General features: G+C 38.1%; 1 protein-coding gene across 3 annotated transcripts; it reads right to left on the reverse strand.

Moving 5' to 3' along the window:
- Positions 1 to 145: 145 nt before the first annotated feature.
- pik3cd (phosphatidylinositol-4,5-bisphosphate 3-kinase, catalytic subunit delta) lies at positions 146 to 20886 on the reverse strand. Of its 3 annotated transcripts, none has more exons than XM_089010826.1 (23): positions 19244 to 19383; positions 18103 to 18285; positions 16822 to 16948; positions 14874 to 15097; positions 14530 to 14706; positions 12380 to 12535; positions 10962 to 11051; positions 9423 to 9644; positions 8743 to 8839; positions 7844 to 7974; positions 7648 to 7698; positions 7387 to 7554; positions 6952 to 7073; positions 6724 to 6867; positions 6553 to 6652; positions 5853 to 6013; positions 5004 to 5113; positions 4849 to 4927; positions 4594 to 4761; positions 4321 to 4444; positions 2810 to 2955; positions 2607 to 2739; positions 146 to 2532 (listed from the first exon to the last, which is right to left on the reverse strand). In XM_089010826.1, the coding sequence occupies exons 2-23, from the start codon at positions 18241 to 18243 to the stop codon at positions 2395 to 2397; spliced, it is 3009 nt and encodes a 1002-aa protein (XP_088866952.1). In that variant the 5' UTR covers positions 18244 to 18285; positions 19244 to 19383; the 3' UTR covers positions 146 to 2394. The 3 variants fall into 3 exon arrangements, with proteins under 3 accessions (XP_088866952.1, XP_088866944.1, XP_088866937.1); XM_089010818.1 differs by lacking the exon at positions 19244 to 19383 and adding an exon at positions 20769 to 20886 and having other exon boundaries at positions 147 to 2532; positions 16720 to 16948; XM_089010811.1 differs by having other exon boundaries at positions 147 to 2532; positions 16720 to 16948.
- Between the last annotated feature and the right edge of the window lie 94 nt (positions 20887 to 20980).

Consider the following 20980-nt stretch of genomic DNA (forward strand, 5'->3'; position numbering starts at 1 on the left):
AGTGCATCCAAAAGATAGGGTGCCAAATGAAAAACAAAGTAATGTAGTTTATTCAATACATTGTAAGAATGAAAATTGTAAAGAGCAGTACATTGGGGAGACTAAACAAATTCTCAAAAAAGACTTTATGAACATCGCAGGGATAAGACTAGTGGGCCTCAATCGGCAGTACATATTAACCTAAAAGCTAGCAACCACTCATTTGACGACAATGAGGTTAAAATCTTAGCGAAAGAACGTAGATGGTTTGAAAGGGGAGTAAAAGAAGCAATTTTCATAAAACAACTAAATCCTTCATTAAACCGGTTTGGTGGGGTGAGGTTCAATTTGGATGGTTCGTACAATAGCCTACTTGGGCAAAATAGGATTAGGAATACTGATGATCCAATCCGCCGAGCTCGCTTATGATTGGCTGCATCGAGTATGTGGGCGGGGAAAAAATCCAGGAGGACGCGATGCATAACAAAAAGTAATGGCTGCTTCAGTAATGGGTTATCGTACTGCAGTACAGTAGGTGTGAATTTATTTTACGACTGTTAGAGCGTATGTGTTTTATACTTCCCCGTTCATACATTTCGTACAAAATATAGCACAGAAGTAACATACAAATTCACCTTACGAATGACCGCTCGGAATATATGAGAGAGAGAGAGAAAGAGAGAAAGAACAGTAGAACAGTAGAAAAAGTGTTAAGCATGTTTGCCTCACAATTCTTAAAATTTCATTTCAGCTCTGTGGGAAGTATGAATGTTCTGTAGCTTCTTTCCACATTCAAAAACATCATTCTTTGATAAATTAAAGCTGCTAGGTTGTCCATACGTGTGGATTTGTGGATGAATGCTTGTTTGTCTGTATGTGGCCTGTCACTGACCAGTAACAAGTCCTATGTTTTACCCATAGTCATTTTACCCAAGCATGACAGCAGTAAGTCAGGCTCATGTACCACAAAGCCATCAGTGACGATAAAAGTATTTTCCTCCGAATCATCTAATCATCTTTATTGGACATGTTTGTAAAACAAGGGTATTTGTCTCCAGTAGTATGTGCTACACTAGTATTGCAGTAATAAGCAAATACAGTATAACAAAGAAAGACATGAATAAGTAAATATAGTATATCAGTAATTAGGTTTAAATATATTGTATGTTAAATATATAGTATAAAATTAGGGTGTGTTGCAAGTTACAATATAATATACGTCATAAAAATCTCCTACATGTTTAAACTACAGATTCAAATACAAAATATACATTCTCATACAACACCCCAAAAATAAAGCCTCGTCTATTTTCTATCGTTCTTATCCTCATTTGGGTTGCAGGCGTGCGAGAAATTGAGAAGCGGGGTGCACTCCACACTGAGCGCCACTCAGTTGCAGCGGACACCTAAACAAACAAACATTTACAGTCACCCCAGTCAACAATTTGGAGTCTTCAATTAACCCAAGTGGAATGTCAGGGGAGGTGACAACAAATGACATGTAAAGCATGTTTGCTTACTAGACCTCTTCAAAATTGACCTTTTTCTTCAAACATATGGAAACTGATATTATTCCCATTCTCCAAGGTCTAAATTAGCTAAATATACCAGTTATTGTGATCTTGGCCCTTGGCTATGCCTGTCTCAAGAGCCATGTAATTTTGTTGATGTTTTTCAAAAACGCTGCAACATTTGGGATATTATGTCCTTATTTTCATTGTAGCTTCCCAGAGGTTGAAGCTATAGTGGTACCAAATGAAAGCTAATAAAATTGTCTCGCATATGGTAGTAAACACATGAACACCTATGTTAATTTTAATTAATTTTAAGCAATGCTTACTGTAATGTCTCATTAGTCACAACCAGCAATCTAATCCCTGTTTTTGCACCTCAGAATGAATAAAAAATACATTCAGTAATAATATTAAGAAACTTTTTTTTCAAATGAAACTGCAACACCATCGAATTCACAGTAACTACAGACGTCAGTGTCGGATGAATCAATTACACCGTTAACAAATCTTCCCAACTACTGGCACTGCAAAGGCAAAAAAGAAAAAAAAACACATATAAACTTATACCCTGTAGCTGCAAATCATCTTGGAAAATATGTTTTTACAAGTGTTGAACATCACATATAATACAAATACATTAAATCTGATCACATCATTACTTATCGTACAAAGCAGACATTATATAGTGCAATGTTGTGGTTAAATTATATTTCATATAACCACTCATCTATGGCTTTACAATCATTCCATTATCTTCGGTTGCCATAATGACTTCTTACGAATGGGGAAACTACTTGTAAACAATAATTGAACTCCATTTGTAAAATGATACGTCCGATTGTGTTCCCTTGCCTTTTTTCGGTCTGTGACGTTGTCATTTTACTTCTGCTCTGTATCTCCTTTACGGCCTGTTATCTTTGGCCAGAGAGTGCATCATCCAGTTGACTTTTGTCTTCCAGCTTTCTCGCAGAGCCTCATTGAACTTCACTTTGAAACTCTTTAGCGCCTCTTCCTCTGTTTTGCCCAAAGCTAAAGAGTCCTGTTGGGGAAAACAACAAAATATGTCATCATTATTAGATTCCCTTCCACCCGATTGGCATTATTTGCGCATACCTTTAGGTACTGAATATCCTTAAAGGAAGACAGTTCGGGCAGTCCAGCTGCCTTCATCATCGCAAAGAGGTTGACAAACAGCGTCCCATTTCGACATAGGATTTTATAAGCCCGCTCGCAGTATTCTCTGAACCTGAAAACAGGGGTGCAATGTTCTGTCACAAAACGCATAAAAAAATCCTCCCTTAAAAAAAAAGGCATACCTCTCAAACTTCTCACTGTTGTTTGTCCGTCCTTGTTGGATCACGTGGACAAAGTCGTATGTCAAAATAAAAGGCACACGTTCCCTGTTGATGCCCAGTTTGCGCTTGAAGTTGCCAAGGAAATGTCCAAAGTCGATGTGAAATAGCTAAAGAACAACACAGCAGTTACATGCTGAAATGACACTCAGAGAATTGAGACATTCACATTCTATTGTGAAATCGGACAGGAATCGAACTGATCAGTTTTCTGAGAGAAGAGAAGGATTACACAAAATCGAATAAAATATTCAATAATGCACATTCAATTATATATTAATATGATCACCCAATCATATGACATTCAGTAAATTGTGGAACTGTGTTTTTTTGTGAATAATAGACACGTTTTTTTTATCTCATTCACTGCCAGACGATGTGCAAAAATGTGTCCACTCCAGTGCCAGGGTTTTTATCACTCAAATTGCAGGATACACAGAATATTGAATTTTAGGACTACATAAACATTCAATGCAGCTTTAGGAAACCTTAGACTTTCTTCTTTCATCAGAAAAAGAATAGTTAATTCCTAAGTTATATGGGTCTGGAGTAATTTGAGGTGAAAGTGTGGGTGGCTGTACAAAAGGCAAATGCTGCAAATGCTGAAGGGAAAAAACATTGCTAGAGGTCTTACCAGCGCTTTATTGGCACCCACGGGCAAGAAAAACCAAAACCCGATCAAATTCAGATCTGGCAGTGAATGAGTTCATAAATTCAAGACATAAAACACATTTGCTAAAAACAGAAACAAATTTAAATAAAATAAAATAAAATAAAACACACACACATTATATATATATATATATATATATATATATATATATACACACATTATATATATATATATATATATATATATATATATATATATATATATATATATATATATATACACACATTATATATATATATATATATATATATATATATATATATATATATATATATATATATATATATATATATATATATATATATATATATATATATATATATATATATCAGTGCATATATGTACATGTACTGTCAAACTCTATATATATATATATATATATATATATATATATATATATATATATATATATATATATATATATATATATATCAGTGCATATATGTACATGTACTGTCAAACTCATGCATTATTTCCAAAAAAAATGCCCTGTTCTCATGTAAACTCTTCTAGTTCAAGACTAGAAATGACGCCCTCGCCATCTTGTGGCACATTTCACACTTTCGGCGAGATGAAAAATGCAAAATGCATTTTTCAATATAATGCAATACAATACATTTTGATTTGTATGGCGCTTTCACAACAGCTGAAGCTGTAACAAAGCGATTAACAAAACAGTTAGCATAAAGTAAAATAATATTTTTAAAATGTTTTAATGTTAAACAATAATACACACTAAAAACTAAAAATAACTGAATAACTAATGAATAAACAAACAAATGAATGAATGAATGAATCTCACCTGCCCATTTTCCCGGATCATAATATTATCATTGTGACGATCTCCGATGCCCAAGATATACGTTGCGACACAGGAACCAGCACAAGACAACGTAAACTCCTCGATTGCTTGTTCCAGTTTGTCTCTGATGAAGAAAAGCAGGAATAATGACTTGGTTCCTTTACTGATACGAGTGCTTCTTCCACATATTCATTCCTCAAGACACATTTTTGAGCAGACAAGGTCAAAACTCAGGTGGAGCTATGAGGTGGAGGACATTTTTTGAATGCTCACTCTGGATTCTTGGATTTGAGCCAGTTGAGCAAGGCATCTTTGTTAAAGGCAGCAGTTGCCGCACTGTTGCTGTTGTTTCGTTGAATGTTGGCGATGGTGTCTGAGTTCTTCACCACCTCAATGAAGCCCATCTTGTTGCCGGTGGATAAGCAGCCATACGGGATCATCCTGTTCTCAAAAGACAAAATCAGTTCAGTCCAGTGTTTCCAAGGGGGATGCTGCGCAGGACTATGAATAATACCTCTGGGTCCCTACCTGAGATCCAGTCCTTCTTTCTTCCACAAATTCTCCATGAGCTGGATCATTTGCAGGGTCAACATGTCTTGTCGAAGATCTACACAATAAAATAGCATCATTTCATGAGTCATTGTTAATGATCATATACTCCGATGTGTGTGTGCGCAACTCACCGTCGCCATTCTTGAAGATGATGCCCATCATGTCCCCCTGAGTCCAGGGATTCTTGTACATCAACCAGAGTGGTTTCATTTTTGAGTCCATGAATCTGCACTTGTCTACACTGAAACATAAAACATTTACGATGAGCGCATAATTTTTGTAGTCACGGTGCAGAGAATTAAATCGTTCAAGTATATCTTGGTTGATACTTTGTTTCAGCTGCGTGGGATTATTTATTTGCGCTTGTGTTTTGATGATTGACTCCTACAAGATATGTACGAGATTATTTGTGACATACAAATGGAATGAATCAATGTCATGATCGTGTAGATGTCTGCATTTCTTATATTTTTTTAAATTCAACACGACCTGTTAGGTTTGTGCATGCTATTTTTTTTTTGTGGGTAGGCTTTTTGCACCCACTTCAGATGACAGGAGGTGCGCATGCAGAGTGTAAAAACTGAATCGCATATTCCGCCGTCACACAGATGGTAAGGCTCTGTTGTGTACCTATTATTAAGTAGTACACTCCAACCTACAACATGAGCTCGAATATTATTAGATTATCATATTTTCCGCACCATAAGGCACACCTAAAGCATTTAATATCCCCAAAAGCCTTCACGGGCCGAATAAAATGATACGGCGGGCCAGATTTGGCACCAGGGCCTTAACTTTGACACATGTGGATGCGTAGCGCAACTGCCCGCACTACCCTAACTTCTATTGTACGTCCCTTATAAAGCTTTGCGCCCTATCTCGGAAAACAACTTTAAAATATGCCATTCATTGAAGGTTTAATCCGAAACACTTTATAATGCAGAAAATATGGTAGTATATACAGTATGTGTGACTCTAACCAGATTTCAGCGAGGATGACGCTGGGGTTGAGTGGTGACAGCAGGTTGGACAAAGCATCCGACTCCTTTCTGATAAACAGCTTCAGGTCCTCAGCATTCACCTTCTGGGACCCCGATTTGATGAAGTCACTCAGGACCTTCATTTTGCCTTGAGCTTCATTCTGTACACGAGAGAAGGGATGTATATGTTGGTACCGATGTTGGGTTTCTTCTTAAATGGAAGGTAAGACTAGTTACTAGTTAAACTTCTAAAAAAGTGATGAGTAATATTAACTAATTCGCTGCCATTCTTGAACCTATTCGGGAATTGAAAATATGACGTGAAGCGCCATTGCCGAATTTGTTCGGGTTTTGGTTTTTCATGCTAGGTTGTGCCGATAAAGCGCTGGTCAGACCTCTGGCAATGTTTTTACCTTCCATTAGGGGGCAACATTTTCCTTTTGTACAGCCCCCCCCATTTCAAGATGAGATAACTCCAGACCCATTTAACTTAGGAATGAACTCTTTTTTTTCTGATGAAAGAAAAGTGTCAAAGGTTTTTTTTTTACGCTGCATTGAATGTTTATGTAGTCCCAAAGCTCAATATTCTGTGGGTCCTGCAATTTTAATGAAAATGACAAAAACCTTGGCACTGGATTGGACACATTTTTGCACATTGTCTGGCAGTGAATGAGACAAGTATTAAATACAAGCGGAGTACCTGTTTGGTTAAGAGTTTGATGTGATGAATGTTACCCCTGCAATAGGCCTCAAGAATCAGGCCAAACCTTAAACTGACAGATGGCACGTGGATCTCCGACCTAAATTCAAGACACAATGTTAAGTCATCAAGAACAGACGCATATTTCCGTTTCTGTTTCCTGCGCCTTACCGGAGGTGCCAAAAGAGAAAGTGCCCTATCTTCCTATTAAATAACGCCCTCTCCAGCAGGAACGTTGTGAGGTCACAATCGAGGTAGGATTCGTACTTCAGGACCTGGACTAGCTGGATTAAATACTGCAGTAGCTCGTCATCGCTGCGGGCGGAGAATGTGTGTCGTAAACGACTGCGCTCTTCATACATGAAAGATGAGGAATAAGGTGAACACAAATTTGGCTACCTGAGCTTCCTTAGGCATCTGATGGTGAAAGAACGGACTGAGGGGTCTGGAAAACTGTAATCTAAGAGCTCCAAGGCGGGGATAGCCGGAAGCTCTGGCCAGTTTCTCAGAAGACTCACCATCTAAAAAAAAAAAACCATTTGATATGTATCTCTGTGTGTTTTCGTTTCAAAATGTATATATATTTGTTTTATTTTGTTGGCAGGGGGAGTGGCGGGTCCCCACACATATAGAATGCAGTTTAATTTGATCACAATTCTAAACGTTAGTAAATTTAATCGAATTCAAAAAACATGTTTAAACTTCAAAATATTTAAACTACTCTAGATGTAAAACGCTTCACGTTACTTTTCACATATCTCATCCGATCTGCTTATCATGTATTACGCTACTTTATTGAGAAAAGGAAGTGGTCCCAAATTAATCCCCGTTTACCTGGATGACATCTTCTCTCTTATTCCACTTGGTGATGAGGAGGAGCTTGGAAAGATTTTCAGGATAATGATCTCGAACTTCTGTACGGAGCTTCCACAACAGTTCCTTCTCATCTTCGAAGAATTCGTTGTAGTTTTTGTTGTCCATTATTTCTTTCAGCTTCATGTTCTGCAGAGAGCAAGACCATGCTATGACGTGGTTCGGGGCTGAAATTATTTTTACAGATTACATCTGCAAAACGTAAAATATGGTCAGGTTAACCTCTTCTTTTGTTGCGATAGCTGTATCCCCATTTGTCACCGTGGCACTTATCTGGAACGAGAAAATGGTTTAAATGAACCGAATAAGAATCAGAATCGGAATTAGAATGCAAATCAGAATCACATGTACAGTCCAGTACCAAGGAGCATTACAAGACACTTGAAGTGGAATGTCTGACGTTTTTGATCATGCGCACCTTGTCTAGCGGAGGATAGTAAAGAGGATAGGGCCTGATGTTCGGGAAGCGAATAAGGAGCCCAGCTGCACTGTCGACGTTGGGATTCTTCTCAACTGTTCCCATCGGGTTCAACAGGTCACTTTTGTCATCTGTGCGAAAAATAGGATGTCTTTGATTAAGGCCTGATAAAGTACCAGCAGGTGCCAGTATTGCTTTTCAAACAAGTTCCTGTCCAGGCTTAGGTTTTACAGGCATCTTGAGCTGAGAAGTATTTTACTTCATGCTAGCTTTACATAAACGGTTACCTTCTCTGTCTCGCTTTTGGCCGCCACAGCCTTTTATATTGTGAGTGCTTTATTTCCCATTTGTCCATGTTAAGCGCTTTGTTACAGCTTTAGCTGTTGTTAAAGTCCTATATAAATCAATATGTATTGTATGGTTTTGTATTGTATATGGCAGCGAAAGAAAATCAAAGATGTAAATTTTCACAATGCTTGCTAAAAAAATCTAATTCTCATTTGTAGAGTGATACAGCCGGTATTGTCCCTTATTACAATAATGAAAACAATAGATGAATATAGTGTTATATTTGACATTCATATTCTGTGATAACGGCCCAAGGGAAACTGAAACTAAAATCTGGTCTGTGACAAAAATGAGTTTGACACACCTGAATTAGCTATACTGTATATGGTTGTACACAACTTAATGGGAGCAGACAATGCATGAAGGTAAAAATATTGCCATCTTATTACCTCCTTGTTTGTCTTCATTCATATTATGGGGAGGTGAAGCCTATCACAGGCACGATTCTTTGTTGAACCTAACATGCATGTTTTTGTAATGCGGGATGAGTACCTGCAGAAAACTATTTGTAACTATGTTGCCACAACAATGCACGACATTGCTCAAAGTACCGGGAACTGATGGCCACGTGGACAAAAGCACCTCGTCAGTCTTCAACTGGTCCTTATAGTCAAACACCATAGTGTTCCCCCAGGCTATGGGACAATCCTAGAAAAACATACACAAGACAATTCATACTGTATTTCATCTCAAAGTCACTATTGTGTAGTGTACGCCATGTCCAAAATTAGCTTTACTTCCCTTGTTCTTTCTGGCACACGTCTGTGGGACTTCTCTTCCAAGCAATAGAAGAGAGAAGTGTTGCGGAAAGCAGAAGTGAGGCTACCTTAGTCCAATACTTTAGCATTATAATGCCTCACAAGGATAAGAAACAAATGATTTGCCTGGACTATGTGTGTCTTAGCTTGATGACTCTTTCCAGACGACTTAACCGAAATGGGAAGTCAAATTCGATTGTAAAGAACGCAGGGGACGGGGGTGAAGCGAAAGAGTGTGAAGATGAGTTTAGTATTCCTTGAAAACATTTGCCAACTTCCTTCGAGTGCTGCACAGATAAAAAAAAAGCTGAAGCGGATGGGGTGAGAACCACAGCTTGGCCGCTGAACTAAATTTGACACATACTGTGCACACGCGCACATGCACACACACACATAGAGGATAAACATTGACTATGCGCTTTACACACACTCATTTTGACACCTAAATGAGATAAACACTCATCACAGCTCACCACTTTCTTATTCTTCTTTTTGGTTCCTCTGGGCTTTTTGGCCTTGTCAAAGACGGCGTAGAGGGCAAAGCACAAGCGGCTCATGCGAGGCAAATCCGCCACATTGATATCAAATTCAATCTTCTGGTCCCAGAGTGGCTCGGAACATACGGCCACCTCGGAGCTCGTCACCACTTTGCAGAGTAGCTCGGTGCCATGGAAGAGGCCAACCTGCACCACGAGCTGGGCATGGAAACACGAGTGGGGAAACGTAATGTTAGAATAATGCTAAAACGACAGTTTACTGACAAACCATTCCTAAGATGTGGGTCATGTTAAACCTCTCATGAAATGACCATATAAATATTTTTTTCTCAAAAATATGTAAACAAAAGAAATAAATAAACACACAAAATAAACAAACAAACAAAATAAATACACACAAGTACACCAGCAAATACATAAATACGTACATTAATAAAATACAAATACACCAATAAATACATAAACCAATAACTAAAAAAAACAATAAATAAAAATAAGTGTAAATACAACAATAGTCGATTTATTGATTATTCATTTGCTGTGCATTTTTTTTAAATTACTATCTTGTTGCAGCTCATCAAAGTTACAGCACTGGATTTTTTTGGGGGAGGTGAAAGAAAATGACTGGAACATGTTATAATTCAAAGTATATATTCCAGTAAAGTATATCAAAAAAACAGGTAAAGTTTTGGAAGCAACTTGTCCACAAAGGTCAATGGAGTGAGGTCACGACATGCAGCCTGGAGGCAAGCTTGTGTGACAGTGGAAGATTTACAAGCTTGAGAGATGATTAAGCGTTTCCTGTGTCACTCAAGCTATGAGTCAAAGGGTGTGCACTTTGCATTTCCCCTCAATACATGGCCACCGGGAGCCAAAATGTAATATTGTGCGACCATTCACGTCTTGCCCTTTGCCAAATCAAGATAGCCCATGTGTGTATTGACTAAACGTATGAGTGTCTATTCTCCCCCGGGGGCTTGTTTTCAAGCATCTGCCTGCCAACAATTGACATGACTGATGATGATGTGACGGGACACGTTTACCGTGAGTCATAAGTGCCAGCAACTAAATGGTAACAGAGTTAGTGTACAATACGATGACACGCGGTCACCCATTAACAGGATTCCCTCGTACATATTGTGCTTGGAAATATGAAAAAGTACATATGCAGTGTTGCCGAATGAAGAAAGGTGCCCTTTTTCCATAAATAAGATGTTATCCCAAAATGTGTCAACAGAAATGAAAAGGAGGGCATGCGAGAGAGTTTTTCTCAGAAATCAGTCACCCAGAATGAGGCCTAGACAAAAACAGATAATGTATAGGCCCTCCCCACTTCCTGTTTTGAAACTTTAACCAACCGCTATGATGAATTATGGGAAGCGTGTGGTCTCAAACAATTGACTCCGCCTCCCAACCCATTGCCCATATAATTTAGATGTCAAATTGTCTTTTAGTGTAAGCGAAATTGAGATATTGAGAGAACCGCGTGGCAGAAAAAAAAAACACGACACCAACCTTCATTCCTTCATCCGCATTGACTCGGCTGCCTTGCAGCAGGTGGATGTAGAAAGTTTCATGGATGGACCACAAAGAGGATGTATTCAACTGTGTGAGCGAGTCAGAGGAGGAAGAACATTTATTCCCTCACACGTCTCCATTGTGTACAATTGTATTGCATCGAAAACAAGAGAAGAACTCCATATTGTACTTTAGTTTGACTTTGTTGGGCATCTCTTGGGCATCTTTGCATTTGTGAGTCAACTGAAGTGAAATTCATTTGATAGGATAAGACACGTATCAAGATTCCAAGGAATTGCTGATTGATTCATTTCCCCCTAGCATGCCTTTCTGTATGCTAGCCATGTTTGCCATTCAAATGGGTGTAACTGGCAGATCCAAATCTTCTGTATTTCATTGGCAGTGATGATTGAGGCCGATGAACTAGTTGTGTTCACATTTTATTATGGACACTGAGAATCAAATGCAAAGGTCCAATTTATGTATTTATTTATTAATGTGAGTATTTATTTATTGATTTGTGTATTTACTTATCAAGGTACCCATTTATCTTTTCATGTGTTTATTAATGTGTTAATTTATTTATTTGTTTATCAATTTATTTACCTCTGAAGGTACCTATTTATTTATGTATTTGGTTATGTGTTTAGCTATCAGGGTACCCAGTTATTTATTCATTCATTTACTTATTAGGGTACCCATTTATTTATTTATTTATTTATTTATTTATCAGGGTACCCAGTTATTCATTCATTCATTCATTCATTCATTCATTCACTGTCCTATACAGACACATCTTTCACATTATATGTTACAGCAGGAGTGGGCAGATTTTCAATGGGTAATATGGTTTCCTCCCATAGTCCAAAAATATGCGTAGAAGTGATACAGAACTTAAAAATTGTGAGGGTGAGCGCGTATGGTTGTGTGCCCCCCGCTTCTTGCTCCTGCCCGCCTCGCAACTCGCGTGAGGGTCTATATATGTTTAAATAGCTGTTCAAAATATAACAATTAACCAAATGTAACATTTATTATTTTAAGAGAACAATAATTATCATCATTTCATACATTATTTGTAATTAATCAACCAACTGTTCAAAAACATTTATGAATGTTAAATTCACTATTTATGTACCGGTAAAGTCTGACTTTGCAATAAATCAATTGACAAAATGAGATAAAGTGAAATGAATGAAAATGCAAGGACAGGAGCCACAATTTGTCCACTCCCTACTTTCCGGTGTTTGCATCTGAATTCAAAGGAAGACATCAAATGTCAATTATTGACGTTGAGACGCTCAGCACGTTTCAAGTGTGCCAAAGTCCGCAATGTCCTGGTGGAACAACTGTGAAGACGACCGGAAGAGTTCGAGAAGTGTTTGTGAAAGACACCCAATGCCTTATTGATCTCTTACCTTCTTGACAGGCAGAGGCGGAGGTCTGGACAAGTTTCGACTCTTGCACACCTGACTACACATCCGTCCGTGCTCCTCTTGATACTTGCTGATGGTGGAGTGGTGCACCATGGTGAGGTTAGGATTTTCACCAGTTCTCAGACAAGAGAAAATGTACTGGGAGGAAAGAAAAGACACAAACAGCTGTCACTTTTTTTTACACATTTGTAGTTTTTTGTGGAGACACACATACAGTATATATTTATTTTTTAAATTTTAAATAAGTTATCTTCCCCTGCTAACAACTTATTATATTTTGTGCTTGTGGATGTCAAGAAACAAACCCCTTATAAATCAATAAACAAAAACAAAAACAAACAAACATTCAAATAAATAACAAAAAACACATAAACACAAAAAACATAAAATAATAAAAAGATAAACAAACACATAACCAAATATATAAATAGACATACACATAAATACCTAAATAAAATACATTAACAAATAAATACCTAAATAAAATACATAAATAAATAAATAAATAAATAAATAAATAAATAAATAAACTGGGGTGGGGCTGTATTGTATAGCGTATGTCGATGTTTGACGTTGATGAAAAGGTAAACCTTGTCAAATGACTGTCTGTCTTGTCCAATGTTACATGACCAGTAACATGAACAGGAGACAGAATAAGACATGGTTTAATTTAAAAGCCCCCTCCCCCTGCAGTGCGACCAGGTTAACTCCTGCTCGGGAGGCTGTTTGTTTGTCGTCAAGGTGAATGCAGTCCAAATCTTATTAGGGCTTGAATGGATGCAATTGCTTCCTGCAGTGCTGCTCGCTGCACTGATATGAGTTCGGCCTGCAGGTAGCATCAATGGACTGTGCTGGCCAACAAAGCCTTGAATGGCTGGACATTATTTACAGTTGGACATGAATATTTGACATCAATTTAAGAAAATGGGTTGGAATTAGGTTTTGGTTTTATTTATATCAATATTGAAATTGACATAAATCTTGAAAGAAATCTTACTTCACTGTTTTGCCCATTGCATATTCAAATTAGCTTTATGCTACATTAGATCACACACAAACTCGCCAAATATGATCAGCAATTTTGTTTTGTGTCATTGATTAAACCAACTAACTGGCCCAATCCATCAAGCAAACAGCGTCTGAGTATTAACAATACCGATTTAAACCGATTTTGCTGCTGTTAGCGTCAGGGACATCATGAGTACTGTCAGGAAAACATGAACATGACAAACAGAAAACAATAATTCAACTTATCAAGACAAACTCCAAACACAGTTGCTCAATTTCAACCCAAATGTTCTTCAAATATGATAGTGTGATATCATTGCGATATCAACAGCCCTCTAAAGTGAGAGGTTGCCATGGATACCAGACTGCCATCTGTACATTGCAAGCCCAAATGTATTTTAAGGCCATATGTACTCTGTCTGTGTGTGTGTGTGTGTGTGTGTATATACAGTAAAGTCTTGTTATATCGATATTCAAGGGAGTCCGAAAAAATATCAATATAACCGGGACTATCGATATATCCGACCCTGTTTGCATGTAATTTTCTCCGTGCGTGCATAGAAATAGTATCGATATATCCGATATCGTTATAACGAGACTTTACTGTATATATATATATATATATATATATATATATGAACAACCGTACATACAAACATTTTTGCAGTAACATATGTAGTATTCTCTCCAGTTGTACATGTCCATAGATTTATAGAGCATATATTTTATTAACTATTTCGTTTTCAGTACACACCAATACAAGTCACTTATAAAAGCCTTAAATAGTTATATGAACATTAAACATACATTCCATACAAAATATAGCACTGAAGCAACTTATGAACAAATTCCCCTTACAAACGACCGTTTGGAATGTGTCTCGTTCATAAAATGAGGAGTGTCTGTATGTATATATATTTCAAGCTTTCAATCAACCGGCCATGTATGTTTTGGGAACGTGGGAGGAAACTAGGACACCTGGAGAAAACCCATACAGGCCCCAGGAGAACATGTAAAGAGGCCGGAGGCGGAACTGAACCCTGCACCTTTGCACTGTGAGGCCAACACGCCTACCAGTGTACCACCGCACTGTCCCATGCATGAATAAATGATGACTAACTTACTTTGAACTGGCACAAAGGGTGTCTCCCATAGATGAACTCCCACCGGCCGTTGACCTGCAAGGTGTAATCCTCGGGCTCTTGTCGCAGCGAGCGGAAGACCGTGGCTTTCTTCTTCAAGGCGCTCCTCATCAGAGCCAGCGGCAGATCCTGTGGCTCCTGCTGCACCATGAAGCTTTCCTAGCACAAATTCACAATGACGTCTTGTTTATTGTTGCGATTTTAAAGACTTTGCAGCGTGGGAGGGGGATTCCATGGATGCTCACATTTACTTAGAAGTTTACTTTCCCTGTAAATGCTCTCATCTGTCGACTTCACTATAAAAACCACATTCCATATAAACTCACATCAGAAGCCTCAAACTTGATATGGATGAAGATCTTGGTGTTTTGTGACTTGCCGCACATCGTCAAAGAGCAGCATGGCTCCAGGTCACACGGGAACATGTACGCCATCCACCGTTGCCATGGGGAGGACTGCCGCAGCTGAGCCTTCTCTTCGCAGAACGCTCGTATCTTGGTGCGAAACTCACTCACCTCCTGGTTCTTCTGGGTCTCAAACTCATGCAGACCTAAACAGAACAAACATAAAACATTGGTTAAAAACGCTTTGTTTGACTTTTAACACAAGTCAAGGAACGTCCCAGACACTCCTGTATTTTATTTTTATGTATTTAATTTGCTGTGGTTTTATAAATAAAAACACCAATTACTGTATACTCAAACAATCTGCAATAACCCCCCTTGTCATTTTTCAGGGAGTGTTATGTGGTATGCTGGCGCAGCAGCATCTCAGTTGCTGACATGGGCAAACTGGAGAGCCTGATAAGGACGGCCTGCTCTGTGACTCCCACCCATCGTGGGACACCATCAAGGCAAAGCGCTTCGTTATAGCCTTTCTTGACAGAGTCCTCAACCCCAATACTCAGTATTTACATCATATTTATTGATTCACATTTTTGCGACATAGTTCTGTCTGATGTTGCTGCTGTTCACATGAACATCCATATGTTTTTACAGTGAATAGTAATTATTGTTCATGTACTTCTGTCACACAGTATATGTGGCTGCTTTTCACTTGCATCTTGGATGATGTTGTCAATATGTAAACAGACAGATATGGGAGCACTTTTATGTTACCGTATTTTTCTGCACCATAAGCCACACCTAAAAGTACCGTATTTTCAGGTGCATAAGGTGCACCCAAAATCCGTGATTTTCTTCAAAAGATGACCCTGAGCCTTATACAATGCAGGTGCGTCCTATATGTGAAGTCATTTTGAGCCACAACAGGTCTCGCAACTACTGTCAGCACCACCGACTCCATGTCCCCCTGTGGAAGTGGTGCGTAACCCCAGCCTCTACTGTCGTGCCTTATATTTAAAAAAACTTTTGTATATTATATTTGAGAAACCTTTTTCATTCATTAAAGGTGCGCCTTATATATGGAAAAGGTTTGAAAATACACCATTCACTGGGGGTGCGCCTTATACTCCAGTGCGCCTCATACACCAGAAAATACGGTATTCAATCGTCCACCTAACAACCCGATGCACCATATATAATCAATATTTCTTCAACTAAGTATTTTAAATATTCTGCAAATCGCTTTGTTACAGCTGCAGCAGTTGCGAAAGCTCGATATAAATAAAGCCACATTGTATTGTATTCCTTCTGACGTAGCTCCATCTAGTGGCTGCATAACAAAACTTAATTCACTATTATTGCTTCTATGCTATGTGCCTTATAATGCGGTGCGCCCGATATATGACAACGGTTTAAAAAAAGACAATTCCTTGAAGGTACACATTATAATCCAAAGCGCTTTATATTGCGGAAAATAAAGTAGATTTCAGTCTAGCTTTAGACAAGAAACGCTCGCCGCAACTACAATTGTCAGGTTTACAATTCCACTCAAGCATCCAAAATGTGCATTTTATAGGAACTGCATACTGGATGTGTGCCTTTAAGAGACGGTCTGATAGAGTGAATCGTGACATCGGCAAGTGGGTGTATCTGTGAGTGTCTGGGTGTATGTAAGCTGTGGTCGACAGCAGCTCCTGCGTGAGTGTTATATTGTGTTTAAGTATTATACTGTTCTTCAAAGACAAACAAAATATTACAGATGTCAAAGAAAAAAGCAACAATTGATCACTCGGTAGCTAGATGGGCCTTAAAAGTGCCTTTTGCTGACCTTTGCCAATCAAAAAACTGATTTGGCTGTTGTTGAGTTTCTCGACGCGGTCGCCCTCCCTGGCCACTAGCCTTAAAACACCCATGAATGGCTGTACGTCACTTATGCGCATGGACTCCTCCTCGAGCTCCTCCCTCTCGCCCGTCTGCTTGATGCAAGTGAAGACGTAAGCGTCTGGATGACCCAGCGCCGTGAATAATGCCTCCTCTCTGGCATTTTCCCAAACCATCTGTGGAAAAAAAAATCAATTAAAATAGTGAAACAAGTCTCCGTTCAAGATACTAATTGAAACATGGCAGTAAATATCATTTTGTCAGACAATTTGTCTTAATTGGGATCGCGGGTGAGCTGACTTTGGGTGACAGAAATGAATTCATAATTGACTAATTTCTATTCAGTATTATACATCATTTTACAAAATAACGGAATGTCATGTGTGGTCCGGTTTTCTGGATTTTGCATGTTTAATGTATTTTTTTTTATTTTCACCTTTACCAACTTAGATTTGGGAGATTTTTGGCCAAGATTACCAAAACTAAACCTTGGTCATCAACAAAAGTTTAATACTGTATTACATACCGAGAGCAAAGCACGATGGTGGCAGCATCATCCTTTGAGACCCCCACCCCAAACAAACAAACAAACAAACAAATAAATGAATGAATAAATAAACAAATAAATAAATAAATAAATAAATAAATAATTGAAAAGATGTGTCTTGACAATATTTGTACAAATAAAGACCTTTTTGATAAACTCCTTACCCCAAGTCTTGGACTCTTTGCCTCAAATTAAATGGCATTATTTATTTTTGTTGAATTCTCATTTTTAATATTTTTATTCCTTATTGAAAAAGTGACTTTATACTCTGATGTGTATTATTCATCAAACAAGTGCACGAGAAAGAAAAATTAAGCATTTTCTGGCAACCGTTTGGGGCGCTAGTTGGTAAGGGTCAATAAATCAAACTCATAAATACAAAGCGATTAAAACATGCAGAAAAAATGCAGAGAAAATATGGTAATTCTAGGGATGACAAATTCTTATTAAAATACTGAAACTTCTGGAGAACTTTTTATGAGTGAAAAAAACAAAAACAAAACATAGAGTCATTTCTTAATTATCTTAAAAGCTTACAAGAGTGTCATTACCAAAACAAAGTTAAATCAAACTGTCTCTGTGGTGGCAGAGCGGTTGGCATGGAAACAGCACATTCACATTCATAAGGAGATTGGCAGCGAAGCGGCCAAGTATAAATGTGGCTTCTCTAATATCCAAAATTAGCGATTACAATGGAGATGATTCAGCTTGTTTGATTTTATGTCCTAGACAACTTGGACCTGATACATAGATATAGTGAACTCTTATTTTTAGTGCTCTTACCGTCTTGATGCTCTCGATGGTGTCCTTGTGAGACACTGAGAATGTGAGGTAGATGCCAGTGGGCAACAGGAAGTCCATCCTGATGCCTTGCTCGCCCTCCCGTTCCCACTCCTCCTGCATCCCATACTTCCCCGGGGGCATGTTGTTGACGACGGCCTCTCATTTACGGCCAGCTCCTTTGCGCTGCTCACACAAAGAGCAAATGCTTAAAAAAAAACATTAATTTCTCTGAAATTTAGCATTGCCAGATAATATTTTGTAGTATTCTTGTTGCATTGCAGGCAGGGTACATATACAGTACAAAAACATAAAATTGCATTCGCATCAAAGGTCAACGTAGTTCTAAATTAATATAAGAAGCATGTTTTCACAAGGAGGAAATATTTTGCAAGCATTGGAGGTGTTTGCCAACTCCAAACAGAAAGGTGCGAACCAAAATTGAAACCTCAAACCTCAGAATGGTGAGACTTAATTGCTGAGTGACCACTTTAGTCAAGTGTTACGGTGACACTCATTCAAAGTAGTTGCATGTCATGAAAGAGATATTTTCCCATCAATCTGATATAGCGTTATAGTTATCGAATATAGTATTAGTGAGATAATTTCCCAATGGGACAGACAGTTTGATGACACAGTAACCGAGCAATGGTGGAATGCAAACTAAAAACAAATACTGTACAAATGAAATTATTGCTCCATTCACAAAAATAAATAAATAATATCAGATGACACGGCTATAACGCGGGTCGGATTCTATATTTGTAGTATTTTTGATTTAGAATCAGTTACGTCAAAAACACATGATACCCAAGCGTCTGAGAAAAACTTGCTGTTGCTATATTCATCAGAAATGTTTTTTTTTTTTTTTTGGAAACGCGGTAGTGTAGCTTCCAAAAAAATCAATTACGACGTCAGTACAGGCATAAAGTAATTCTACACTATTGATTTTTGTAAGGGGACACTTTTAATGTGTGAGCCATGGAAAGCAACACGAATGACAATGTACTGTAGATTTTAAAGAGCAAATGAGAAGAAAATAAGCATTTTTGTGGAGGGGGACATCTAAAAGTGTAGACAGAGTACGAAATTAATTATGACGACATTCTTCGAATATTAGAATGAATGAGTGGGAAATACTTGCCTGAGAGCAGCCTTATCTTCATCTACTCCTTCAAGGGACTGCCCCCGAGAAGATGGCAGGCTGCTATGCCGCCATCGAGGACACAAATCTCGAACCGTGAAGCGTCGTGGCAATTGTGTGGGGTTCACAACCAGTGGACGAGGTGGGCATCCGCGTGGAACGCGTCCACGCTGGGATGTGGCACGCGCGCGAAGCGTCTGCGCTTTACCACGCTCGGTGCGCGCGGTTAAGGGACTGTCTGACAAATGTCGAGCTTTCCTCCGCGTATAAAAAACAGTCGTAAAACTCAATAACAAGCCCAGCTGAGGTAACATTTTAAGAATGGGGGTATGTATCAAGCCAAGAAACAACAATTAATAAATAAATTTTAAAATATTAATTTATGTCAAATTTTTCTGAATCAGCCACATCATTTCCCCATTTTAATGAAATTTTATCTATCTAGTTTCACAAGTCCACAACACCTCACAAAAATATGTAATTCATATTATTAATATTATCATTATTAGGTATTTTTGTGTGTGCGTATGTGTGTATGCTATTCAAGCAGATGTCTCATCATGAAAGTGCCATGAAGATCAAGTGCATCTCAACCGGAGGTTCAAAATCTCACATGCTGTGCTTGGACCTACATTAAGAACAAACACGATGACATACTTATGCTTCTACTTGATGTTCTTTTAATTTGATAAACTGCCCCCCCTTTAATTTTATAATTACAATCTGTAGCAAACATTCAATGTTTTATATTAGTTTTTTTATATTAGTGGATGAGCAATGATACCCTACAATGGTAATTGTGTTACTGTGCACTTATGTTGAAAAAACAATTTCCTCACCCACCTTTATTTAAATGCAAACTCTCGAATCGCCGGCAAAAACAAAACAGGAAATGACGGTGCAAAATGGAAACTTTTGGTCGGGCTGCAGTAAAGGTTTAAGCATGTTTCCCAGTGTGTAAACTGAGCAAAGCAGAGAAGGGGAGAGCAACAACATCAAATAGCAGAACCTAAACTGACCGAATAGTATAAGGCGGTAACCCAAAACCAAGTGGATAGTTCACATGAGATAATTATCATAGTGTGAGATAATTCTAACCATGTTTCATATGTGACCATAGATGCTAATAATATATCAATATTAAAATGACAAAAGTATAGAATTATTTATGATTTACTGAAAAAAAACTATGAGCTTTTGCAAAAAGAATGTCCTTGCTGATCATTATACAGTTAGGGAATCTAAAATTGCCAGCGTACACCCGTGACCTTCGTAAGGTTAAGCAGTAGTCAACATTGAATTATGTGAAAAATGTGTGTCAAATTCTACCTGAATATTAAAACAATGCAGACGAATTTCTAACTTCAACCCTGAGGAAAAAGACACTATTTATTCATTCATTTCCCATATTTAAAAAAAAAGAGTCTGAATGTATGCAATCTGGACTTGTGAGTGAGCTGCGTATATTTATCATTGAGTTATTTTTTTCCCCCGAAATTTTAGCATGAGATGAACGGGTTCTTACTTGGTTAGGTCAGTTTAGGATTGTCTCTACTGCCATGATCTACGCGTTGTCAAGGAAGGAGTCACAGTGCACTGTAGTGAACACGGCATGCAAGAAACATTAAATACAGACCTGACAATAAAACCCAAAAATCCCACAAATTTTCTTTCCAAATATTTTCAAACATTAATAACATTCAAAAAGGATTTGAGCCGGTGAAGTTATCTGACTTT

This window comes from Hippocampus bargibanti, linkage group LG01 (genome assembly GCF_051943395.1).
Source record: "Hippocampus bargibanti isolate YZ-2025 linkage group LG01, ASM5194339v1, whole genome shotgun sequence".
Classification (NCBI taxonomy): domain Eukaryota; kingdom Metazoa; phylum Chordata; class Actinopteri; order Syngnathiformes; family Syngnathidae; genus Hippocampus; species Hippocampus bargibanti.

Bases quoted from the DNA above. Each gene is read 5' to 3' on its own strand.
- pik3cd (XM_089010818.1), bottom strand. From the start codon at position 18,243: ATGCCCCCGGGGAAGTATGGGATGCAGGAGGAGTGGGAACGGGAGGGC. The intron at 14,707-14,873 runs GTGAGTTTATAT...AATTTGTGCTAG, and splicing joins TCAAGTTTGAGGCTTCTGAT to GAAAGCTTCATGGTGCAGCA. The intron at 9,645-10,961 runs GTTGGTGTCGTG...TTCCATGCCCAG, and splicing joins ATGCGGATGAAGGAATGAAG to CTCGTGGTGCAGGTTGGCCT.